General features: G+C 38.7%; 1 protein-coding gene across 2 annotated transcripts in view; it reads right to left on the reverse strand.

The window, feature by feature from the left end:
• Window positions 1-25748, reverse strand: part of ascc3 (activating signal cointegrator 1 complex subunit 3) — a 360447-nt gene that overhangs the window by 208635 nt on the left and 126064 nt on the right. For both annotated transcript variants that reach the window (XM_073056467.1, XM_073056468.1), the window contains exon 14: window positions 17340-17474. In XM_073056467.1, coding sequence (XP_072912568.1) covers window positions 17340-17474 — 135 coding nt within the window. The remainder of the gene's footprint in view (window positions 1-17339; window positions 17475-25748) is intronic.

The raw sequence follows: 25748 nt of genomic DNA on the forward strand, positions 1-25748 counted from the left end.
TAAATGACCTTGGGCATGTGTTTGGGGACATTGTCCTACTGCAGAATAAAGTTAGGGCAGATCAGATGCCTTCCTGATGGTACTGCATGATGGATGAAAATGTGCTTGTATTGAGGTTTCCAGTAATTCTGACCAGATCACCAACTCCATTTGCAGAAATGTAGCCCCAAATCCCAAAACCTGCAGGGAACATCTGCCACGCTTCACTGTTGGCTGCAGACACTCAACCATGTAGAATTCTTCAGCTCTTCTGCTGACAAACTGCCTCCAAATATTCCAAATTTTGATTCATCAGTCCAGAGCACTTGCTGCCAATGTTCAGCTCTCCAGTCCTTGTATTTTTGAACATAGGTGAGTCTCTTGGATTTGTTTCCACTTTGGAGGACTGGCTTTTCGGCCGGAGTCTGTGGCTGACCACTGGTTTCTGGTCCTCAACCTTGTCCACTTCTTCGTGCCTCGTCAGAAGAGCTTGGACGGCACAGCTTGAAACTCCTGACTGTCGTGAAATTTCTGCTTGGGAAAAACCTTGCTGATGCAGGATGACCATCTCGTGTCTTGTTGCTATGCTCACTCTTGCCAATGTGTAAAAATTGATGATTTGAAGGTTAAGCTGTCACACCTCACTTCACCTCATAGTTTGGTTCTCCTTCAACCAGTTTGACTCCTACACTTATTTCTGTTTGAGTTAATCAATTTAGTTTATTCAACTCATTATGCCATTGATCATTAGCACATGTTTGTTATCTTTGCTTAATCATGCACTGGGATATATACCTACAAAGTAATAAAGTTTTTATCTGAAAACTGGTTTATTACTTAATATGCTCCAAATCATAATTGATTGCACAAAAACACAAGGACAGGGGTGCTGAACAATGGCAGCAAGTGCACTGAACTGACAAGTCAAAATTTTAAATGTTTGGCTCAAACAGGAGGCAGTTTATCCACAGAAGAGCTGGAGAGTGCTATGTGGATGAGTGTTAGTGGCTAACAGTGAAGCATGGCAGATGTTCTCTGCAGGTTTGGAGCTGCATTTCTGTAAAAGGAGATGGTGATCTGGTCAGAATTAATGGAAGCTGCAAAAAGTTGTAAAATTAGTCAGCTCTATCTTGGGTACTAGCCTCCACAGTATCCATGACATCTTCAACGAGTGGTGCCTCAGAAAGGGGCTTCCATTATTAAGGACCCCCATCACCCAGGACATGCCTTCTTCTCATTGCTACTGACAGGAAGAAGGTACAGAAGCCTGAGAGCACACAGTCAGTGATTTAGGAACAGCTCTTCCCTTCTGTCATCCAATTTCTAAATGGACATTGGACCTATGAACACTACCATACATTTTGAAAAAAAATTGGTTTTACCCTACTTTTAATTTAATTATTTAATATACATATATATTTACAGTAATTGATTTACTTAATTATGTTTTTTTCTGTATTATCATGTATTGCATTGTACTGCTGCTGCTAAGTTAACAAATTTCACAACATACGCCGGTGATATAAAACCTGATTCTGATCCTGATGCTGTACAAAAGCCTGAAAGCATGTACCACCAGGATCAAGGACAGCTTCTCTGCACTGTTATCAGACTCTTGGATGGACCTCTCATATGGTAAGATGGACTTATGACCTCACAATCTACTCTTTTGGTATCTTTTATACTTTATTCTGCATTATTATTGTTCTTTCTTATTCTAGCTCAATGCACTATGTAATGACTTGATCTGCATGAATATTTTGCAAGACAAGCTTTTCATTATACCTTTGCACAAGTGACAATAATAAACCAATAACAATATCAAGAATCAACATTTATCCAACAACCTACAATACTAATCATGCAAAGTCATAGAAATTATAGGATTTTAATAAGAAGCCTATGAAATTATCAATTATATTAATTGTCAATTTGTTCCCGTTAAGTAGCATTAAATAAGATCAGTTTATCTTTAATGATCTTAGTGTTGAAATGGAGTGATACTCTTGCTGTCTAATATTTAGACCGAACAGGATCAACTAATATTCTGAAGCCTCTTAATTAGCATTTTGAGCTTTATCACTGCATCGTTTAAACTGATATCTAAGACACATATTCTGGAGTGGAAAACCTGGATTATTACATTAAAAGCATTATGCAAACATCCAGCTGCTGTTACTCTATGCCATAAACCCTTAAAATTCCTTGCATTCATGCCACTCCAGCTCTTATTGATTATTATACACTCAGCGGTCACTTTTTAGGTTAACCTGTATGCCTGCTTATTAATGCAAATATTTAATCAGCCAATCCTGTGGCTGCAACTCAATGCATAAAGCATGCAGACATGGTCAAATGGCTCAGTCATTGTTTGGATGAAACATCAGAGCAGGAAAGAAATGTGATCTAAGTGACTTTGACTGTAGAATGGTGCCAGACAGGGTAGTTTGAGTATCTCAGACATGCCTTATTAATGGGAGGGGTCAGAGGAGAATGGCCAGACTGGATCGAGCTGATAGGAAGGTGACAGTAACTCAAATAACCATACATTATAACAGTGATGAGCAGTGGAGTGTCTCTGACTACACAACACATCAAAAGTATTGTCAAGGATGACTGTCACCCTGTCTTCCACTTGCTGGAAGAGCATACAGGAGTTTGAAAACCCAGGCATCCAGACTTAAGAACGGCTTCTTCCCCAATGCTATCAGACTTCTCAACCAATCACCTCTTTCATACCAAAAACACAAGAGGTTCTGCAGATGCTGGACATCCAGAGCAGCACACACAAAATGCTGGAGGAATTCATCAGGTTAGACAGCATCTATAGAGAGGAATAAACAGTCTATACCTTGGGGAAGACCCTACAGCAGGACCTCTTTCATAGGAGTGCAGCCACATGCCCATACTCTTAATTCAATCTCTTCTCTTGGTTATTCCACTATTATCACTTTAGTTCTTCTTTTTGCACTACTTCCACAAGTCTTTATACTATTCTACTGTTTTTGCACTTGTCAGTATCCTTGCCATTGTATTTACTATCACCATGTATACCATTTACTCTGAGTTTCACATGAGCAAGGAATTCATTGAATCCTAGTGTACATGACTAAGATCATGGAGGTTTTGGTACAACTTGATAACACTTTGATTAGGTCATAGCAGGAGAACTATGTGGCATTCCAGTCAACACTCTAAAAAAGGTTAGGATTCTATTAAAAAGGCTGAAGAGGTTACTTGGAGAAAAGGAGTCTGAAGGGAACCTGATAGAGGGACATGGATAGGATGGATAGTGAGGAACAATTCTTCCTCTTGGGTTGTCAGGGCTTGTTGGGCAGTGCGGTTCAAAGAGCCAATTCAGTGCTGTATCTCTAAATAAATAAAAATAAATAAAGTAGTAGTCCAGGTAGTATTGCAGGTGAAGACACTTCAACCTCATTTGCAAAGAATTAATGGATTTTAGAAGAACTGACTTTACTAGAGCACATGAATCTACAATGGAATAAATGATTAAGAACCTTACTTGGACATTCTTTCCACAACTTCAATATACTTTGCAATACAATATTCAACTCAGCCAAACAATACCTGAGATACAGGAGAAAATCTTTTAAATTTCTCCACAATACATGTGGAGAATAATCTTACAATAATCATACAATAATCTTTGCTCAATTGTTATTTTGGAATTTAAATGGTTTGATAACAAAAAGAAGGCAAATAAGACACCAGAAGGATTGCCCTTTTCAAGAAGTAAAGGCAGAAATATTTGCATATTGTATTTTCTAAACTTTATTAGCTAATTATCTAAGGAACTGAATGTTTGATGGGCTTTTGCAATAATTCAACATGGACGTGCAGATACCCTTTGAATTTGTGTATCGAATAACCAAATCCTAGTTGTAATTTGAGTGAGTAATGAATCTAAAATCTTACTTACTACCGTATGAATTGTTGTACTTCACATGTATGCATCATGTGTCAACAAAATCTCACATGAGGCGGAGAGATCAATAAACTAACATTTGTCTAGCCATGTTCAAATATGTACAGGAACCAAATTTTGATTCTAGCTTCCACAAGGACCATTAGATAGATAGATAGATAGATAGATACTTTATTCATCCCCATGGGGAAATTCAACTTTTTTCCAATGTCCCATACACTTGTTGTAGCAAAACTAATTACATACAATACTTAACTCAGTAAAAAATATGATATGCATCTAAATCACTATCTCAAAAAGCATTAATAATAGCTTTTAAAAAGTTCTTAAGTCCTGGCGGTTGAATTGTAAAGCCTAATGGCATTGGGGAGTATTGACCTCTTCATCCTGTCTGAGGAGCATTGCATCGATAGTAACCTGTCGCTGAAACTGCTTCTCTGTCTCTGGATGGTGCTATGTAGAGGATGTTCAGAGTTATCCATAATTGACCGTAGCGTACTCTTCGCTCAGCATTATAAAATTATGCAAAAAATTCAATTTTCCACATGTAATTTCTTCACAAAATTAACTGAGAGGCATGTGGTTAAAATCCAGACAGAGCAAACTCAAGACACTTTTGGAAGGTATTTATGGTGATCTTTGTGCAAATCATCAGGAAAAAAATCACTCACTTCATTGCAGCAGTAAAGGACATCAATATAACTCACGAGAAATAGAAATTCAATTATTTGTATTTTTAAGTCTAAATTCAAGATTAGATAGAACTACTGGTTCTAAATAAGTAAAACAGGCATATTCATGTAAAATATAGCTTTCTTTTTGTGCACATAAAATCAACACTTTATTAAATTTTCATCCAGATACTTTGGAATTATAGAGCTATACTTTATTCATCCACTGGGTGGTGCAAGCTATTCACCATGCAAAACTGCAAGTCCCAGTGTGAAGAAATGAACTATTTAATAAGGATGGGAATTGTATTTCAGCATCGTCATTGTGAAATTTGCACAACTGTCAATAATTAAAAGCACACTGCAAGATACATTTGTAAATTAAGCTAAAATTATTGTTTTGACTGTAAGGTGCCTATACTTGGTTTAGTACTCTCTTTAATTTTATTGGGCTGTGTACTGTTGTCCATTTGGATTTCATCACATAGATAAGCAACTCAGCATGATTTTGGTTAAAAGAAATCAAGCAATATAAATACAGCAGACCATATAGGAGCAAATAAAATGTTGGATAGTTTACTTCATTCATAAATTTAAACTTTCAAGCAGACAGCTTAACAAGGTATTATGGTAATATGCTGATATGCTTTCTTCGCTCTAGAATAGTGGAAATGAATACTATTTTTCTAATTGTTTTCACGACTAACAATCATGTATGCTACTTGTCAATGCAATGGGAAATACAGTGCTTGTAAAATGTAAATTATTGACCGAGGATAGAATACAAGAACAGACTGGTCATGCAAGCACTGGAGAAAATGATAGTTAATCCATAGAAAGAGTAATATGTACAGGTCAGGTCATTATACAACAGAAAAGATATGACAGCACAGAAAGGGTGCAAAAGAGATTTACAAGGATGTCGACCATGCTGGAGAATTATTGGCACAAAAGAAAGATTGTTTTTCTGCATTGGAAAAAAGTGTATTTCATGGAAAAATAATTGAGGCGTGTAAAATTATGAGAGGGCAGGAGGGTAAACTGGAAGGACCCACATGCCTCAGCAGAAATGTCATTAATTAGTAAGCACAAATTTAAGCAATTAGTAGCAAGACTGAAGGGTAGTTGAGGAAAAAAAGTTACTTAATTGAGTATGTTGTTATGAGAAGTGAGAAGAATGGTGAGAGACGACAGGAGAAACTCTTAAAATTATATAGTACTGAGAAGAACACTTGAAGAGACATAACTTGAAGGGCTATCAATCAAAAGCTGTTACGATAAATTATCTAAAGTCCATTTTTGAATGGAATGGACAGTTTCACATCAGGGACAATTTTAAACAATAAACAAATACAGTTGGCCCTCCTTATCCGCAGAGTCCGCATGTGAGGATTCAACCAACCACGGATCGGGAAAACCCGGAAGTTCTCTCTCCAGCACTCGTTGTTTGAGCATGTACAGACTATTTACATAGCATTTACATTGTATTAGGTATTATAAGTAATCTAGAAATGACTTAAAAGTACAGGCAGTCCCCAGGTTATGAATGAGTTCCATTCCTGAGTCCATCTTTAAGTTGGATTTGAAGTTGGAACAGGTACGTCCGGTATTCTTTAGCATCAGTCAAACGTTTTTCTTAGTATATAGTACATATTTTACCTTTCTATGCATATAAAACATTTAAGAAACATACGTATTTCAAAAATTAAACAACTGTGTTGCTTAGTAATAATTGTAACTTTCATCGGGGCAGGGCCTTTCACATGCTCCATTAAAACTGTTCCGATCGTTGACCGACTGTAGCCTAACACTTTTCCAATGACCAATGGCGTTTCACCTCTTTCTGATCGCTTTATTACTTCCGCCTTATTTTCAATCGTGATCGTGATTATTTTCGTGAACAGAAACACTGCGGATTCAGAGCTGCGCCAGGTCCCAAAGACCACTGCACTGAGACAGGTTAAATAAGGGACTTGAGCATCCGCGGGGTGGGGGGGGGGGTCTCTGAACCAATCCCCACGGATAAGGACGGCCAACTATATAGATTTACTGTAGATCTTACTTACATTAAGTCTAGCAGTGGTAACTGAGCACCTTATCACAATGTAACTAAATTAACCTTCTGAGACAAAATTACAAAACTACTTAATAATTATTTCCATTGATGTAAATTTATTTCCCTAATGCTGTCAGATTTAGTCGCTTTTGTACACTACATCCCCCAGCAAGGTCTTCTGCATGTTAATACATAAATTAAAAAGGAGAACAAAAAGTCAATATGCAAATATTTGGGTCTTTGATCCTTTCTGAAGGAATGATCTCAAATCTAAAACATCAAGAGAAAATTTAATCCATAAAAACAGGTGGATATATTTCTATGATTCTGAAAACTCCGGTTCCAAAAAAGGATGGGAAGATCCAGTCCTACAACGAGGCCCAAGCAGCATGAATACTTCTTCAAAGTCCAAAAAATCAACTCAGTAAAAATCATGACAAGAATTGAACCTCTTCCCCTGCTCTAGCCTCTATTGTCATGATCCCTGATTTCTCCTACCCATTGGCAGGTTAAAATTTTCCTAACACTATGAACTGCCATAAAATAGCAACTACTGGGACATTGGGGAAACCATTATATCAGTGTCCTGTCTACCTCTTCAGTGTCAATAGTTTGCCCAGAAAATATCTGGGCCATCAAGCAATGACACAAATATAACCTGATAAGGGGGGACAAATAAAACTTTTCCTAATTTTTCTTTTTAGAATATGTTTTAGCTTTTTTGTTACACGGTTTAATGCATGGCTACGTGCAAGAACATCTTCATTGAAGGCATTCTAATTTATACAGGTGTCCCCCTTTACAAAGGTAGAGCGTTCCTATGAAACCTTTCTTATGCTGAAATGGCATAAAGTGAAGAACCATTAATTTATATGGGAAAAATTTTTGTAAAAGCAAAGTGGTGTAAAGCGAACATTCGTAAAGCAGGCGTCACCTGTATTGATTTTTCTTGTCTGCTATTCACCTTTAACACTAGTTCTTTCCTCTCCCATGTTCAATTAAAGTAGTAGGGATAATTTTGTAAATTACAGACCAGTAAGATTACATCGAGACAGTATAAGAGCATTTAGAGAAGCACTGTCTGATTGGGGATAGTCAGCATGGCTTTGTGAGTGGCAGGCTGTGCCTCACAAGCTTGAATGATGCCTTGAGAAAGTGACAAAACAAATTGATGAGGGAGGAGCAGTTGATGGAATATGGAACGTAGTAAGGCATTTAATGAGGTTCTCCATGGTAGGCTCACTCCAAAAGTCAGGAGGCATGGAATACTGGGAAACATGGCAGTGTGGATTCAGAATTGGCTTTGCCCACAGAAGGCCAAGGTCGTAGTAGATGGAGTGTATTTTTTCCTGGAGATCAGTGACCAGTAGTTTTCCACTGGGATCTGCTCTGGGACACGTGCTTTTTGAGATTTTTATAAATTACTTGGATAAGGAAGTGGAAGAGTGGATGACCTCACATTGAACCACATTATACACCATTCTTCTCCATGATCAGACAATGATAAAGTTTGTCTTTGCCTTATCTACCTCCACATGAACCTAAAGCTCCAACACATCATGGTATGGTAGTCATGGAAGATTTTAACATGCAGGTCGATTGGGAAAATCAGGTTGGTAATGGATCTCAAGAGAGTGAGTTTGTTGAATGCCTAAGAGATAGCTTTTTAGTGCAGTTTGTAGTTGAGCCTACTAGGGGATCAGCTATACTGGATTGGGTGTTATGTAATGAACTGGCGGTGATTTGGGAGATTAAGGGAAAAGAACCCTTAGTATATATGATTGTTTTCAACTTGAAATGTGATAGGGAGAAAGTAAAGTCTGATGTAGCAGTACTTCAGTGGAGTAAAGGAAATTACAGTGGTATGAGAGAGGAGTTGGCCAAAGTAAACTGGAAGGAGCTGCTGGCAGGGACGTCAGCAGAGCAGCAATGGCATGCATTTCTGGGAAAAATGAGGAAGGCATAGGACATGTGTATTCTAACAATGAAGAAATTCTCAAATGGTAAAATAGTACAACCGTGGCTAACAAGGGAATTCAAAGCTATTGTAAAAGCAAAAGAAAGGGCATACAACAAAACAAAAATTAGTAGGAAGATAGAGGATTGGGAAGTTTTTAAAAACCTACAACAGAGAGCAACTAAAAATCATTAGAAGGGAAAAGATGAAATATGAAATTAGGCTAGCAAATAATATCAAAGTGGACAGTAAAAGTTATTCTAAGTATGTTAAAAATAAAAGAGAAATGAGAAAAGATATAGGACCGCTAGAAAATGAGGCAGGAGAAATAATAACAGGGGACAAGGAGATGGCTGATAAACTAAATGAGTATTTTGCATCAGTCTTCACTGTGGAAGACACTAGCCGTATACCTGATGTTGTAGTGTGTGAAGGAAGAGCAGTGGGTGCAGTTATTGTTACATGAAAGAATATGCTCAAAAGGCTGAAACACCTGAACATAAGTCACCCAGACCAGAGGAACTGCACCTCTGGTTTTGGGTTCTGAAAGAGATAGTGTTAGAGATTGTGGTAGCATTAGAAATGATCTTTCAAAGATCATTGGTCTCTGGCACAGTGCCAGAAGACTGGAAAATTGCGAATGTCACTCCACTCTTTAAGAAAGGTGAAAGGCAGCAGAAAGGAAATTATAGACCAGTTAGCCTGACTTCAGTGGTTGGGAAGATGTTAAAGTGAATTGTTAAGGATGAGGTGATAGAGTACTTGGTGACACAGGACAAGATAGTACAAAGTCAGCATGATTTCCTTCAGGGAAAATCCTGCCTAATGAACCTGTTGGAATTCTTTGAGGAGATTACAAGTAGCATAGATAAAGGGGATGCAGTGAAGATGTTGTACATCTGGACTTTCATAAAGCCTCTGACAAGGTACCACACATGAGGCTGCTTACCAAATTAAGTTACCATGGTATTACAGGAAAGTTACTAACATGGTTAGAGCATTGGCTGATAGGTAGGAGGCAATGAGTGGGAATAAAAGGATCCTATTCTGGTTGGCTACCAGTGACTAGTGGTGTTCTGCAGAGGTCTGTGTTGGGACTACTTCTTTTTATGCTGAATATAAGTGAGTTAGATGATGGAATAGATGGCTTTGTTGCCAAGTTTGCAGATGATACGAAGATTGGTAGAGGGGCAGGTAGTGCTGAGGAAACAGGTAGGATGCAGAAGGACTTAAACAGATTAGGAGAAAGGGTAAGTAAGTGGCAAATGAAATACAATGCTGGAAAATGCATGGTCATGCACTTTAGTAGTCGAAATAAATGTGCGAACTATTTTCTAAATGAAGGGAAGTCCAGGAATCTGAAATGCAGAGGGACTTGGGAGTCCTTGTGCAGAACACCCTGAAGGTTAACTTGCAGGTTGAATCGGTGGTGAGGAAGGCAAATGCAATATTAGTATTCTTTTCAAGAGGTCTAGAATACAAGAGCAAGGATGTGGTGCTGAGGCTTTATAAGGCACTGGTGAGGCCTCACTTTGAATATTGTGAATAGTTTTGGGCACCTAATCTTAGAAAAGATGTGCTGGCATTGGAGAGGGTCCAGAGGAGGTTCACAAGGATGATTCCAGGAACAAAAGGGTTATCATACGAGGAACGTTTGATGGCTCCGGGTCTGTACTTGCTGGAATTCGGAAGGTTGAGGGGGGATATCATTGAATCCTTTTGAATATTGAAAGAGCTAGACAGAGTAGATGTAGAAAGGATGTTTCCCATGGTGGGAGAGTTTAGGACAAGAGGACATAGCCTCAGGATGGAGGGGCGCCCTTTCAAAACAGAGATGTGGAGAAATTTCTTTTGCCAAAGGGTGGTGAATTCGTTGCCACATGCAGGTGTGGAGGCCAGGTCGTTGGGTGTATTTAAGGCAGAGATTGATAGGTTCTTGATTGGACATGGCATCAAAGGTTACGGGGAGAAGGCCGGGAACAGGGATTGAGGAGGAAAAAGAAAAAAAGGACCAGCCATGATTGAATGGCAGAGCAGATTCGATGGGCCAGATGGCGTAATTCTGCTCCTATGTCTTAGGGTCTAATCATTCTCTGCTACCTCCGCTATTTTTAAAGGGGTCCCAGCTCTAAACACATTACCTCCCAAGCTCTCTGCTTTTGACAGGAATCGCTCCCTCCGTGATTCCGTTGTCCATTTGTCCCTCCCAACTGATCTCCCTCCTGGAACCTATCTCTGCAAACAGTACAAATGCTAAACTGCCCATTCACCTCCCCCCTAACCCCTATTCAGGGCCCCAAACAGCCCTTCCAAGTGAGGCAACAGTTCACCTGCATGTCTGAGGATTCTTCCACTGAATCCAGTGTTCCCGGTGAGGATTCCTCTGCATCAGTGAGATCCACTGTAGATTAGGGGACCTTTCTGTCAAGCACCTTTGCTCTATCTGCAAGAGGGAAGACGTCCCTGTGGCTAGCCATTTTAATTCCACTCCACATTTCTATACTGACACATCAGTCCAGTACCACTTCTATTGCTGCAATGAGGCCACTCCCAGGTTGGAGGAGCAACACCTCATAATCATTAGAATAGCCTCCAACTTGATGGTAGGAACATAGAATTCTCCCCAGTCATTTCTCCCCTCCCCCTCCTCCTACTCTCCTTTTCCATTTCCCATTCTGGCTTCCCTCCTACTCCTCCTTTTTTCCTCACCTGTCTATCACCTTCCTCTGATGCCCCTCCTTCTTTCTTTCTCCCACGGTCCTTTCTCCTCTCCCATCGGATTTCTTCTTCCTCAGCAATTTTCCTTCTCTGCCCATCACATCCCAGCTTCTCAAATTATAGACGATAGACAATAGGTGCAGGAGTAGGCCATTCAGCCCTTCGAGCCAGCACCGCCATTCAATGTGATCATGGCTGATCATCCACAATCAGTACCCCGTTCCTGCCTTCTCCCCATATCGCTTGACTCCGCAATCTTTAAGAGCTCTATCCAACTCTTTCTTGAAAGCATCCAGAGAATTGGCCTCCGCTGCCTTCTGAGGCAGAGTATTCCATAGATCCACAACTCTCTGGGTAAAAAAGTTTTTCCTGAACTCAGTTCTAAATGGCCTACCCCTTATTCTTAAACTGTGGCCTCTGGTTCTGGACTCCCCCAACATCGGGAACATGTTGCCTGCCTCTAGCATGTCCAATCCCTTAATAATCTTATATGTTTCAATCAGATCCTCTCTCATCCCTCTAAATTATACCCTCTACCCCACTCATCGACCTTCCTCTCACCTGGCCTCACCTATCACCTTCCAGCTTGCACTCCTTCCCCTCTCCCAGCTTCTTATTGATAAATATTGATAAATAAGAGTTGATAAATACTCAGGACATTGAAATGCCTAGGGGTCACTGAAAGACCTAGATAGAGTGGATAAGGAGAGGATGTTTCCAATAGTGGTAAAGTCTAGGTCTAGAGATCACAGCCTCAGAATAGAAGGAAATCCCTTTAGAACAGAGATGAACAGGAATTTCTTTCACCAGAAGGAGGCAAATCTGTGGAAATCAAAACACAAAAATACAACTGCAGATGCTGTGGATCAAAGAATATGTATACGACGCTGGAAGAACTCAGCACGTCAGGCAGCATCCATGAGAAAAGAGTAGCCAACGTTTTGGGCCGAGACCCTTCATCAGGAATGGTCATCATATTCCAATCATGATGCCAATTTAAACTAATCATCCCATTCCTGATGAAGGGTCTCGGCCCAAAACGTTGGCTACTCTTTTCTCACAGATGCTGCCTGACCTGCTGAGTTCTTCCAGTGTCGTGTACGCAAATCTGAGGAAATGATTGCCACAGACAGTTGTAGAGGCCAAATCATTAAGTATATTTAAAGCAGAATTTGATAGGTTCCTGATTAGTGCGTGTGTCAAAGATTACAGGGAGAAGGCAGGAAAGAGAAAATAAATAAGTCACAATTGAATGATGCATCAGACTTGATAGAACAAGCAACCTAATTCTGCTGCTTTGTCTTTTGGTCTTATAGACAGGATCCAACAGGAAGCAAATGAGGAGTCAGCCGAAGTCCTAAATAGAATTTTTTTGCATCTTCAGCTAAGTGCTAAAAAACTACGGGATAGCTAATACAACACAGAATAGTACAATAGAAGGCCAAGCCCCTTCGCCCATGATATCTGTTCCAATCATGATGCCAATTTAAACTAATCCTATCATCCCATCTGACTGCAGATGTTCTGTATCCCACCATTCCCTTCCTATTCATGTGCTAAATATGAATACAAGGGTTGTAAATCTAGACAGCTCCATCTTGGGTACAAGCTTACAAAGTACCCAGGACATCTTCAGGGAGCGGTGTCTCAGAAAGGCAGTGTCCATTATTAAGGATATCCAGCACCCAGGGCATGACCTTTTCTCACTGTTACCATCAGGTAGGAGGTACAGAAGCCTGAAGGCACATACTCAGCGATTCAGGAACAGCTTCTTCCCCTCTGCCATCTGATTTCTAAATGGACGTCACCTCACTTTTTTAAATATACAGTATTTCTGGTTTTTTGCACTTTTTAAAATCTATTTGACATTCGTATACTGTAATTGATGTACTTATTTATTATTATTTTTTCTCTTCTATATTACCTATTGCATTGAACTGCTGCTGCTAAGTTAACAAATTTCACATCACATGCCAGTGATAATAAACCAGATTCTGATTATCCAAATTCCACTTACATGATTGCTATCCCATCTGGTTCTGCACCTGCACTGGTATTCTAGCCAGCTACCACTCTCTGTGTAAAAAACCTTCCTTGCACATCTCTTCTAAACATTCCCTCCCTTACCTTCATCCTCTAGCATTTGACATTTCTTTCCTGCAGAAAGGACTAACTATCCACTATCTACATCTCTCATAATTTTACGTAATTCTAACAGATTGCACCACAGCTTTTGACATTCCAGAGTAAATGAATAAAGCTTGTCCAAACACTCCTTTTAGCTAATATTCTCTCATCCAGGCTATATACTAGTGAAGCTATCCAACACCCTCATCAAAGACTCCTCATCCTTCCTATAATGTGGTGACCAGAATGCCACAAAATATTCCAAAAGTGGTCAAATTGAAGTTTTGCACAACCGTAAAATGAGTTCCCAATTGTCAGTCAATGTCCTGATCCATGAAGGCAAGTATGCCATCTACCTTCTTTACCATCCTATCAACCTGTTTTGCCACTTCTTGCACCAAGATCCCTATGCATGACAATGTTCCAAGGATCCTACCATTTAAATCACATTGAAACCTCAAGTGCAATCCAGTTCCTTCAGAAAGCAATGATTTATTCTATTCCCATTATGACGACAAGTACTGAACTCTGGGTCCTGGCTACCCTCTGAGTAAAGAAATTCTCCTTATATTTTTACCCAATACTTCCTCCACTATCCATCCAGAAACCATCCTGCAACTTCTGTTATTTACACTTCCTTAACAGTTTAAACTGAAAACCACTGCCACCCCATTAACATCCATTAACACCCAGAATGGTCATCTACAATTCTGGTAAATATGACTTCTGTGATGGTTCTTTTCCATTCTCCAAGTTTCTTAGGCTACATCCACACTAGACCAGATAAATCTGTAACCGAAGCCTTCTCTCTTTGTTTTGACCCTCCGTCCACACTGAAACAGCGTTTTCCTCCCCCGAAAACAGAGCTTTTCTAAAACACTCTCCAGAATGTTTAAATCTGAAAATGCTGATTGGCTGGTGTGGTGTGTACTGGGAAACTGAAGCTTTTTAAAAACGCTGTCATGACGTGCCGGAACAGATGGTAGCGGCAGCATGGCATTTCATAGTTTTCTTGAATGCAACCTCCATCACAACAACGGCGGATGGCTTCAGGAGACTGTCCCTGAGCAGAATGTTACTGCAACTTTGCAGTATGACAAGAGAATTTCAACCCCTCACACAACCTAACAATTTCAGAACAGACGGCAATGAGACTGAAGCCAGAAGAGTTAGAAATGTACTCACCAAACACTTTGACCTATAAGTTACTGAATAAATAAGTATACTCACTTTGCCCTGCTGTCTGTCCTTGCTTGTATGAAGGTGGTTTACCTATTTATGCAAGTACTTCTCTGACCATAGATCTGTTGCAGCCTAATGCAACATTGTAAGGAAATACAAGATAACACTGATGAAGACATGTTTTATACATTTAGCAAGGTGCTTTATTAATGTATTGCTTGTGCAAACATTCAATAGGTGCAATTGTCACTACTACCAAAATGTAATTTTTAAGTAGTAGCTTATGTTTGGCATAGACGTGAAAATGTTAAGACCAAAAAAGGAAAATTGTAAGTTTCACTTTTAATCAGGTAAAAATAAAATCACCTTTGCCCAGTAACTTGTTTTATTGCATGTTAAATAGAGCAAAATAATACAGAAAGACATGGCAAAAGTAAAGGCAAACAAATGAGGTAACAGCAAATTTGACTTTTGCCCAGTAACAAACCTTATCGCATTTAGTTATAGTTGTTGTCCCTTTCATCAGTGAAGAGACTATGGCTGTAGGAAATGTTTCCAATACTGTCCGTGAACTCCCTGTCGGTTGCCTCCATACGCTCCAGTATTTGTTTTTTTAGTTTTAAGTCCTCCTGCGTAAGAGCCAACAGCTGTCCCTCGTTTGGCAATTTCCTTTTAAGTTTTTCTAGTCTGTAACTGAACAAACGCGCTCCAAGTCTTTCATGGCGAGATTCAACACCAAACATGCCGCTTGTTTTCTGTAGATGTGTCCTGCACATGCCCAGTAGGAGGAGATTCACCCAAATACCTGTTTTAATGTGGACGGAGGTATTTTCAAAAACACCTGGTGTGGACGCCTATGGTTTTTACGCAAAACTGGTGTTTTCAAAAAATCCGGTCTAGTGTGGATGTAGCCTCAGTCAGTTGTCACATTTCACAGCAGCTTTCCATGTGGCCAGCTTTTTCCTAGTGTAGATTGCTCCCTCCCAGTAGAAAGCCCATTGACCTTTTCTGGACTCAGTGACCACTTAATTAGATACATCTGTACACCTTCACGTTAATGCAAATATCTTATGAGCCAATACCTTATATTATCATGTATCATATTGAACTGCTGCTGCTAAGTTAAAAAAAATTCACGACACATGCTGGGGATAATAAACCTGATTCTGATTCCAATCATGTAGCAGCAACTCAATGCATAAAAGCATGCAGGCATGGTCAACAGGTTCAGTTGTTGTTCAGAGCAAACATCAGATAAGAGGCTTTGATCTAAGTGACTGACCACAGAATGATTGTTGGTGCTAGACTGGGTGGTTTGAGTATCTCAGAAACTGCTGATCTCCAGGGATTTTCATGTACAATAGTCTCTAGAGTTTATAGAGGAAAGTGTGAAAAATAAAACAATATACAGTGAGCTGCAGTTCTGTGGAAAAGCATAAATTATTAATGAGAGAGGTCAGAGGAGAATGACCAGACTGGTTCAAGTTGATAGAAAGGTGACAGTAACTCAAATAACCATGTGTTACAACAGTGTTGTGCAGAAAAGCATCTCTGAATGTACATGTTGAGCCTTGAAGTGGATGGACTACAGCAGAAGATCACAAACATACACTCAGTGGTCACAGACTGTATGTCCTATAATTCTGTACTTATCCCTTTACTTGTTGGACACATGCTTACAACTAGCAATTTATTATTTCCTTACAATGTAGGAGGCAGCCATTCAGCCCAGCTGTAAATGTGTCTCTACTGGCTCAAAGAAAAATCATTTTTCCCGCTAATTCTCCCTGTAACCTATTTGCCCCAAATTGCCATCACTATTTTGTACATTGGCCAATTAACCTAGTAACACACAAATCCCTGACCTGCAGGAGGAAACTGGAGCACCCAGAGAATGCCCACACACAGCCACAAGAAGGAAGTGCAACTTCCACATGGACAGTGCTGGAGGACTGGATTGAATCAGGTCATGGGAGCTGCAAGGTATAACTATGAATAGCTGTGGAACTATGATCACTTATTTCTTGACATGAACTGTTTAAGCAATGTGATTGAGGAGAAAAGTAAAATCAGCTACACAGTTTTTCATGGTGAATTTGACAAGCAATGAGTGTGCTTAACATTCACAAGTGTTTTCATCAGGTATCTCTTCCTTTGTAGTTTAGATTGTTATAAAATGGGTTATGGATACAATCTATAAAATTCTACTAAATGTCTTCAATCTTTAGCTAAAAACTTGTAGAAATGCCCGAGACACAGAATGAAGGCCAGTTGTCAAGTGGCTTCCACATCGAAGAAACATCTGCACAAATCCATTTCACATTGCATATTTTATTTATAAAATTCATAACCTGCTGTGTTAAGTTTTATATATCAAGTCTCTCCCCCCATCTATATCCTCATGAAGCTTGCTACTATACCAATCACTGTAGCTTACAATTCCAAGTTTTGAAACATACTTTTTTAAAAAATCAAAGTCCATGATTTAATATGCAGCTAAAATATAATGATGCTAAGAACAACCACTGGGGTACAGTTATTTATTCTTCACCTGACCTGAAAAATATTCACATGCCATTAATCCTCGCTTTTGCAAAAACTGTTGCAGATTAGTGTTAGGGTGGTGCTGCTGCAGTTCAGTGAGAATTTCCCTGGAAATGCACAAATACACTCTATTGGTTGAAAGTTCTGCCACAAGCATACCTGTTTCTCTGCGGAACCATAGTCCGCACTTTGGTTTGGCTGGAAGTACATGATCTCACCCCTGTTTTTTGCCAGCTCCTGAAGGGCCATGGCTGTACGTACAGTTGAATTCCTTGCATGCACAAATACCATAACCTGAAAACAAACAACATCAGAATAATTATACAAAACTCTGCAAAAAACATAATAAAGAAACATGTTTGTATTCTATTTCAAACAAAAACGGAAAATGTAAATACACTGCTGGTCAGGCAGCATTAAGTATTCAGTTTTTTGTGATTAATACAAAACAAATTAGCAGATATTTATGATTTTTTCATTTATTATTTTCACCTTATATGTGGCTCTTTTGGCAATGTAGAGGGGGAAAACCTTTGATGTAACATGTGAAGTTAACACAGTCATCACTGTATAATACTCAGCTCTGATGAAAGCCCATTGACCTGGAACACTTACTTTGTTTGCCTATATAGAATTTCTGCATTTTTTTTCTTAATTTTGGACTTCCATCATCTGCAACACAAGGTATCATTCTTTCAATTTCCATGCAAGTAAACTGAGATGAAGTCACTCTGGGTGGCTATTGTACATCACATGCTGAATCAGCTAAGTGCTTCTTTCTCAAATCCTCACATGGGTTCCAAATAGACTTGCTTAATAAATGCTCATAAAATAAAATAACAATGAAGCAGCCAACCTGTCATTTCAACATGAGATTCAGTAGAAAGGAATACATCAACAGTCTTAATAGATTTTCAATTAGTAGACATGCTAAAATCTCAAGTTCTGTGCCTTGGAAAAAGAATTGTGTTTAAATGAACAAAACATAAAAATACTCATAAGATACAATAAGCTAAAGTTGAAGCATATCAAATAGAAGGCTATTTACAGATTAGGTTCAGCAACTGGCAGAACAAATATGATAATTTGTGATATCCAATTACTCAGATAATGATAAATAAGGCCTTGGGACAATTCACATTTGGGACAGCGCTACTCTACATTATTATAGGTGACTCAAGGTAGTGTTAATAGAAAACAGTATATCCAAATTTGTTGAAGACACCAAGGTGATTATCATTGCAAACAGTAAGCAGACATATTCAATTGGACAAGAAATAACAAATCAAATGGGCAAAACTGAGGCAAATAAATTTCAACAGTGTGAAATGCAAGGTCATTTACTTTGGACCGTTAAACAACAGAAAGGAGTGCTTTGTAAATAGTAAACAGTTGAAGGTCCAGAAACTTGGATTTTAACACATAAATCATTAAAATGCAATGATCATATCCATCTCCTGTGGATAACCCATTTCAGGTTTCACTCTGTGCTTATTTTTCTACTAACAATATGCCAAAGCAAGATATTGTGATAAATTTTGTGTAGCTGACCACGCTATGTTGATTATCTTTTAGTATGCTTATGAGTCATTTGAGATCTGGCCATGATGAACTGGACACATTGCCTTATAACCAGGTAACACCCTGCAACACTGCAGATATCTTGCATTCAGTAAATTGGAAATATTTTGGATTTTTTAAATTAATCAGGTAATGAACACTGTAAGATTATAACGGAGTTTCAATGCACACATACTAAAGATTGCAAGACGTCACTATGAAAGCAAGACATTATTATGAAGTATCAAAATAGATTTATAATTATTAAATACTTAAATAATTAACACACTTAATGGACTGGTTATTAAAACCTTGGTTGAAGAAGTTGAATAAGATATTTAATTCCTATATTGAATGCCTTGCAATAAAAGAGGCTCTTCTGAAGATGTTGGCAAATAAGTTGAAGAATTAAAAGTACATTCATGATAAAGGTTACTACCAGGAATACATCAACAGAGTTTTATCATGAAAGAAAAATCAAATCTACATATTTTAATGAGTTCTGCTAATCTTTACCTGGTTGCTTGAGCAGATTTGAAGGCCGTACAGCAGCAACCATAACACAATACAAAACGGCAGATTAGTACCATTTGACACAATCCTTAATCACAGTAGTGTGTACAACCACATTCCCCTTCCTCCTGGGCACATTCCTCAGATAATTATCTTATTTTTCTGCAACAACCAGCTTCCTTGTGACTCAATAATTCCTCAAAACATTTTCATTATCATTACTTACAGCTCAAGGCATTTCTCTCATTAGTGGCTTTGATAATAAACTAAATTTACCAGTTTTTCCTCTCACTATTTGTACAATAAACTAAGTTGGGAGTACCAGAATACTCATCTATTCTAAATTTTCCAGGTTAAAATTGAAAGGTTTTGCAGAATAGCTGTCACATCACTTATCAATGTTGCGGCTGGACCTAAATTAATATCAGTTTTAAAAGCATTTATTAGTGCTTTAAACATCACTAGACCCATCATATTAGGTCTAGTTGATATGCACAGGTGTTAGGAATTTAAAAACTGAAATCTTAAGCACTTTTCCTCCACTACAGAAATTGTTACATTGACTGATTTTAACTGAGCAGATACATGATATTACTATACATACAGGCAGTCCCCGAGTTATGAACGTCTGACTTATGAACAACTTGTACTTATAAACAGAGGGAGGAAAACGCTGTCAGCCATTTTAAGTCAGATCACAACGCTGTCTGCCATTTTAAGTCATTGCCGTTGATACTGTGCTGAGTGTGTCACTTTGTATTTGGCTTAAGTATTTCTTAGTAAGATTCACCCTGACTCCCCACCCCCCTTTTCCAGTCAGCACCACCCATACTTGTCCCATTTAACCTGGCTCAGTGCTGGTGGAATTTAGGACCGGGGGAGCAAAGGACCTGCCACTCACGGCTGCTGCTGAATCTGCAGTTTTCTGTTCCCTTGATGTTAAACATATTTTTTACATATTTTTGGCACCTCCTGCTTTCTTCTGGTTTGGATTTGACAATTCAGTTTAATGTGAAGTGGAGTTGTAAGCCAATTGCTTGCACCTACTAAATTCTTCAATCACCCTTAACTGATACGGAATTACAGAATCCTTTTGGCTTTAAGTTGGTATAAGACATAAATTTGTTAACTTTTTTCTGTATCCATATTTTACTTCAGTAAAAATAACAAGCTCATTTCTATTTACATCTTTGACAAAGTGATTATCTTAGATTAGAAGTTACAAGCAGCAAAGCAGGGAACTAATTTATAACAAAGAATATATGGTTCTACTCAATGGTTCAGCACATTTTACTATTCAACATATTAACCAGAAAACAGCTGGAATATATTAATGCAGAACTCCACTTTTGTTTGGATAAATGGACTCGTCAAGCAATTTTTCAGTATTGTCATTTCTCACTAACCAAATTCTTCACATAACGTTATGCAAGTAGCAAAAGTAATTTAGAAAGCAGAAGTTGATTCAGACTTACAAGTTGAGTTATTAAATTTGTTCTCATCATTTTTAAGTTCAATCCTGCCTCTAGCATAGTGACAAATAAATTGCTCCACTTCAAACAATAATTCAAAGTCTACAGGCAGCATTTTCAAATGCCGAATTTGATTTCTTTCTACATATAATGAAAGCTTTTTACACAGCACCATTGGCACAGACAAGATTCTCAGATGCCCAGACACAAGTTAACTCTATGCCAATGAAAGGGAATGATGGGTGATGTAGTTTAAAAAGAAAAACAAGCTCCAAGGTGGAGGAGGTTCCTACGAGCAAGGGATAATAGACAATAGGTGCAGAAGTATACCATTCGGCCCTTCGAGCCTGCACCGCCATTTTGATTTCATGGCTGATCAACTACTAGCAATACCCGGTTCCTGCCTTGTCCCCATATCCCTTGATTCCCCTATCCATAAGATACCTATCTAGCTCCTTCTTGAAAGCATCCAGAGAATTGGCCTCCACTACCTTATGAGGCAGTGCATTCCAGACCCCCACAACTCTCTGGGACAAGTTTTTCCTTAACTCTGTCCTAAATGACCTACTCCTTATTCTCAAACCATGCCCTCTGGTACTGGACTCCCCCAGCATCTGGAACATATTTCCTGCCTCTATCTTGTCCAATCCCTTAATAATCTTATATGTTTCAATCAGATCCCCTCTCAATCTCCTTAATTCCAGCGTGTACAAGCCCAGTCTCTCTAACCTCTCTGCGTAAGACAGTCCAGACATCCCAGGAATTAACCTCGTGAACCTACGCTGCACTTCCTCTATAGTCAGGATGTCCTTCCTTAACCCTGGAGACCAAAACTGTACACAATACTCCAGGTGTGGTCTCACCAGGGCTCTGTACAAATGCAAGAGGATTTCCTTGCTCTTGTACTCAATTCCCTTTGTAATAAAGGCCAACATTCCATTAGCCTTCTTCACTGCCTGCTGCACTTGCTCATTCACCTTCAGTGACTGATGAACAAGGACTCCTAGATCTCTTTGTATTTCTCCCTTACCTAACTCTACACCGTTCAGATAATAATCTGCCTTCCTGTTCTTACTCCCAAAGTGGATAACCTCACACTTATTCACATTAAACATCATCTGCCAAGTATCTGCCCACTCACCCAGCCTATCCAAGTCACCTTGAATTCTCCCAACATCCTCATCACATGTCACACTGCAACCCAGCTTAGTATCATCAGCAAATTTGCTGATGTTATTTTCAACGCCTTCATCCACATCGTTGATGTAAATTGTAAACAGCTGTGGTCCCAATACCGAGCCCTGTGGCACCCCACTAATCACCACCTGCCATTCCGAGAAACACCCATTCACCGCTACCCTTTGCTTTCTATCTGCCAACCAGTTTTCTATCCATGTCAATGTCTTCCCCCCGATGCCCTGAGCTTTGATTGTACCCACCAATCTCCTATGTGGGACCTTATCCAATGCCTTCTGAAAATGCCTCTTGTGTGCAAGAGGCAAGGATATATGGCAGAGGTGCATAAGTTGGAGCGAAGGGTGAGATACGATGTGTGTGTGCACGTGCACGTGTGTGTGTACATACCTGTTGAATCTGTACTCTGGAACATGGAGCTGCCAATCCTGCCCATCCCTCAATCGTGTTTCTGTAACAGCTACAATATCACAATCCCACATACTGGGATGTCCTGAGTTCATCTGCCTTACCTGTAGGTTTCCTACATTAAAAAAAAAATCAGTTTATCCTTTCAGGCCTTCCTCATTCTCTGTCTACTCACTTTAAGAGCTATTTTTTTTTCAGCTGATTAGAAATTTTCAGCTGGCTCTGTTATAGGAGTCAAACTAGAAACACTGGAGGCCATGGCTGAACAAGGAACTGATGGAAAATCCTGGCAATTCTGGACAATGTTTCTCACCCTCACATGTCACCTTGGCTGAACAGAGAAGCACTTTTAGTAATAGACTAAGTTGACTGTTCTGCCCCAAAGAGCACTATATCAGGTCATTCTTACCCTCGGTCATTAGGCCCTATCATGAGTCAACCTATACCAGGGAAGTGATAACCCAATCTGTTTGCAGTAAATTATTTGTTATTCTTTCTTACTTCTCTTCTAATATTTGTATATCTGTGCACTTGTAATGCTACAGTGATACTGTAATTTCCTTTGAGAGCAATAAAGTATCTATCTGTTACTCTACTACTTTGGGTTGCACATCCCTGCCAAACAAATTGAGATTCATCTGAGTAGCTCCCTGCTAGAATACTGAGCTCCTCCAGTTCAGCTGCAACCTATCCCTCTTGGACAAGGCACCTCTGCCCCAGAAGAGATCCTCATCGCCCTCTTTCATGCACTCAATCTTTGGCCACACATTTGGCCTTTCCTCCTGTTCTTCACTAGAACATGAGGTTGGTTGTATTCCAGAAATTATACCCGTAATGAAATAGGATCTAGTGCTTTCCCAGCGTATATGACAAATAAACTCTTCTCAGGCTTCCAGCCAGGTAGAGGTATCAATTATAACCGATGTTTTGTTGACAAACTCTGCAAGCCCCTTCATGGATGATATCTCAGTAAGTTTAGTCCAATGGTATTTAAATCCCTGTAGTCCACCCTCCAGATTGGTCAATTGTCATCCAATCAAACTTCCGCTCTCTCACCTTGTTTACGATCAAATTCCAGTTGTTACTTACAGTGAGACTTCTGTCTTCCTTAAAATTCTTTCCCTCTAGCTTTATTTCAATGGCTTCCTTTACCAGGTGGTCCCAAAAGCCATTGGTGTGGCACAGTAGTCTAATGCTGTCAAAGTCAATCATATGACCATGCAAATGCAATATTCTACTATTGCTGATATTTCCGGGTAACCCAAATGGATACAACTCCTATGTTCCTTGATGTGCATTTCCACCATGTGTCCCACCTGGCCGATATATGCTGCTCGGCATTCACAGGGACTATTTGTATGGTTTCTGGAAGGATCGACAGAATCCTGAAGAAATACTGGATTAATACCATCCACAAACCCGTAAGAAAGCTCAAGTCATAGCTTGTGTAGGTCAAAGATGACCTGGGACTTAGGTCTGCTGGCATTTACAGGATTCCTTGTGAATCAGTAGCTAGTGAGATGCACAAGGATCTGTGCTGGTGTTTCAACTAGATAATCTTTTTCAATGATTTGGCTGAAAAGAGAAAGTGTGTTGTAGTCATATTTGTGATGATACACAGAAGATAGATAGACTGACAGAGATTGAAACGTTAACAGAAAGAAATATATGAAGTAGTAAAATGTAAGAATATCAAATTTGTAAAACAAAATGATAAAACAATTTTTAGATAAAAGCAGTAAAGATATAAAATATTGGAGTATAATGAGATTTGGAGGTCATATGTATCAAACACAAAGGGTTAACACAGCATGTCTTTAGAAAGACTAATTGTCTTCTTAATTTACAGAGCGGTGGCAAGACCAAACCAAGAGTACACAAATTTCATCTTGATATTTAAGGAACAACATACTTCAGTGGAAGCAATGCAGAGTAGAATTATTAGGTTCCAGCTGTCAAAAAAAGTGACACATCAAGAAAGATTGTGTACATTGGACCTACACTTGCAGAATCTTGATGCTAACTGACAGACATTTAAAAAAGAAACAAATCAAGGGCCATGAAGAGAAAGCAGGAAAGCAATGTTAAGACTTATTGAATGGCAAAAAAACAGAGAATTTTATTAAGAAAGTAAACAGTTGGTATTTTGTGTGCATTTATTAATGGCACACTTAGCAACAGTATTGCTTTTAAATTGGCTATATATAAATGTCAATTACTATTTTAGAATATTTTGCTGTAAAAAACTGACACAAAAAGAATCCATGACAAGATGAGAACTTCAAAAGTAAATATTGATTATTGATTATGCATGCTTTGTGGTTACAAGTTTTGAAATCCCTCTTTCAAAATTATGTTCAGATTAGGTTAGCTGCCTAATGTAACAGAAGAAACAAAAGCTCTAAAATGATATCCAAACAGCATTATTTGTATGATATAACAGAGCTACTCTCAGCACTTCTGCTTGGCAATTTCACCAATTGTTTGAACCGGAGCACCACAAGAGAACTTGAAAATAAAGACATTGTAGGTCATCGCCATATATTATTGTCATGATTACCTACATCCACATTCAACAAGCAACTCAGGAGGATGAGGGCAACACATAGATGACAAAATTGTACATCCAACTGTTAATTCAAACTGAAGGCTCAAACAAGCTGTCTCATTAGTTCGAGCAGACAGATCAAAATTAATGACTGAATAGTCGTTTTAATTTCCCAAAAGCCAAACAGAGGTGAAAATTTTTCACAGTATGACTTGAAAAATCAACAAGAAAGAGACAATATCCATCTATCATTCCAAATGTCTACACCCTTCCAACTACTCAAAGCTCAGTGTTAGTACTATTTTAGCGCGAGAAAGCCTCATCTGTCTCAATTTTATGGAGAATCGGTATTCTCCATAAAATTAAAACACAGGTTTCATATCATAATGCATTTACTAAAATGACATTTATAAATATACTGCAAAACAGTTCTATAAAATAAAATAAATTGTAAAGCAGTTGAAGTCATTCAAAGTGCCACTTAATGTACACTAAATATAAATACGAAACAAGGACAATAAAACAAAGATATTTTAGTTAAATGTCATTGTACTTCAAAATCATATTGCAGAGCGCAGAGAATACATCAAGCAATTAAAGCAGAAATTAAGATGAAAAACAAGTACATCTGTATGCCCAAATAAAATGAAGATTTATAAACAGGTTATGATTTCTGACCTTAAACTTGTTTGGCTACCAAATGAACAAATGTTTTAGTATATAAAAATAATCCTTTGTTGACTGCTGACCAAATGCAGAAAATGTACAAGCTTTAATTTCAAAAATAATAATAACCTATTTATACCACACTGGTGAAGGAGTGAAATAATCCTAAAGCACTGAATAAGAACATTATTCAGCCACATGCACAGT

The sequence above is a fragment of the Hemitrygon akajei genome, chromosome 9 (genome assembly GCF_048418815.1).
Source record: "Hemitrygon akajei chromosome 9, sHemAka1.3, whole genome shotgun sequence".
In the NCBI taxonomy this organism is placed as follows: Eukaryota; Metazoa; Chordata; class Chondrichthyes; order Myliobatiformes; family Dasyatidae; genus Hemitrygon; species Hemitrygon akajei.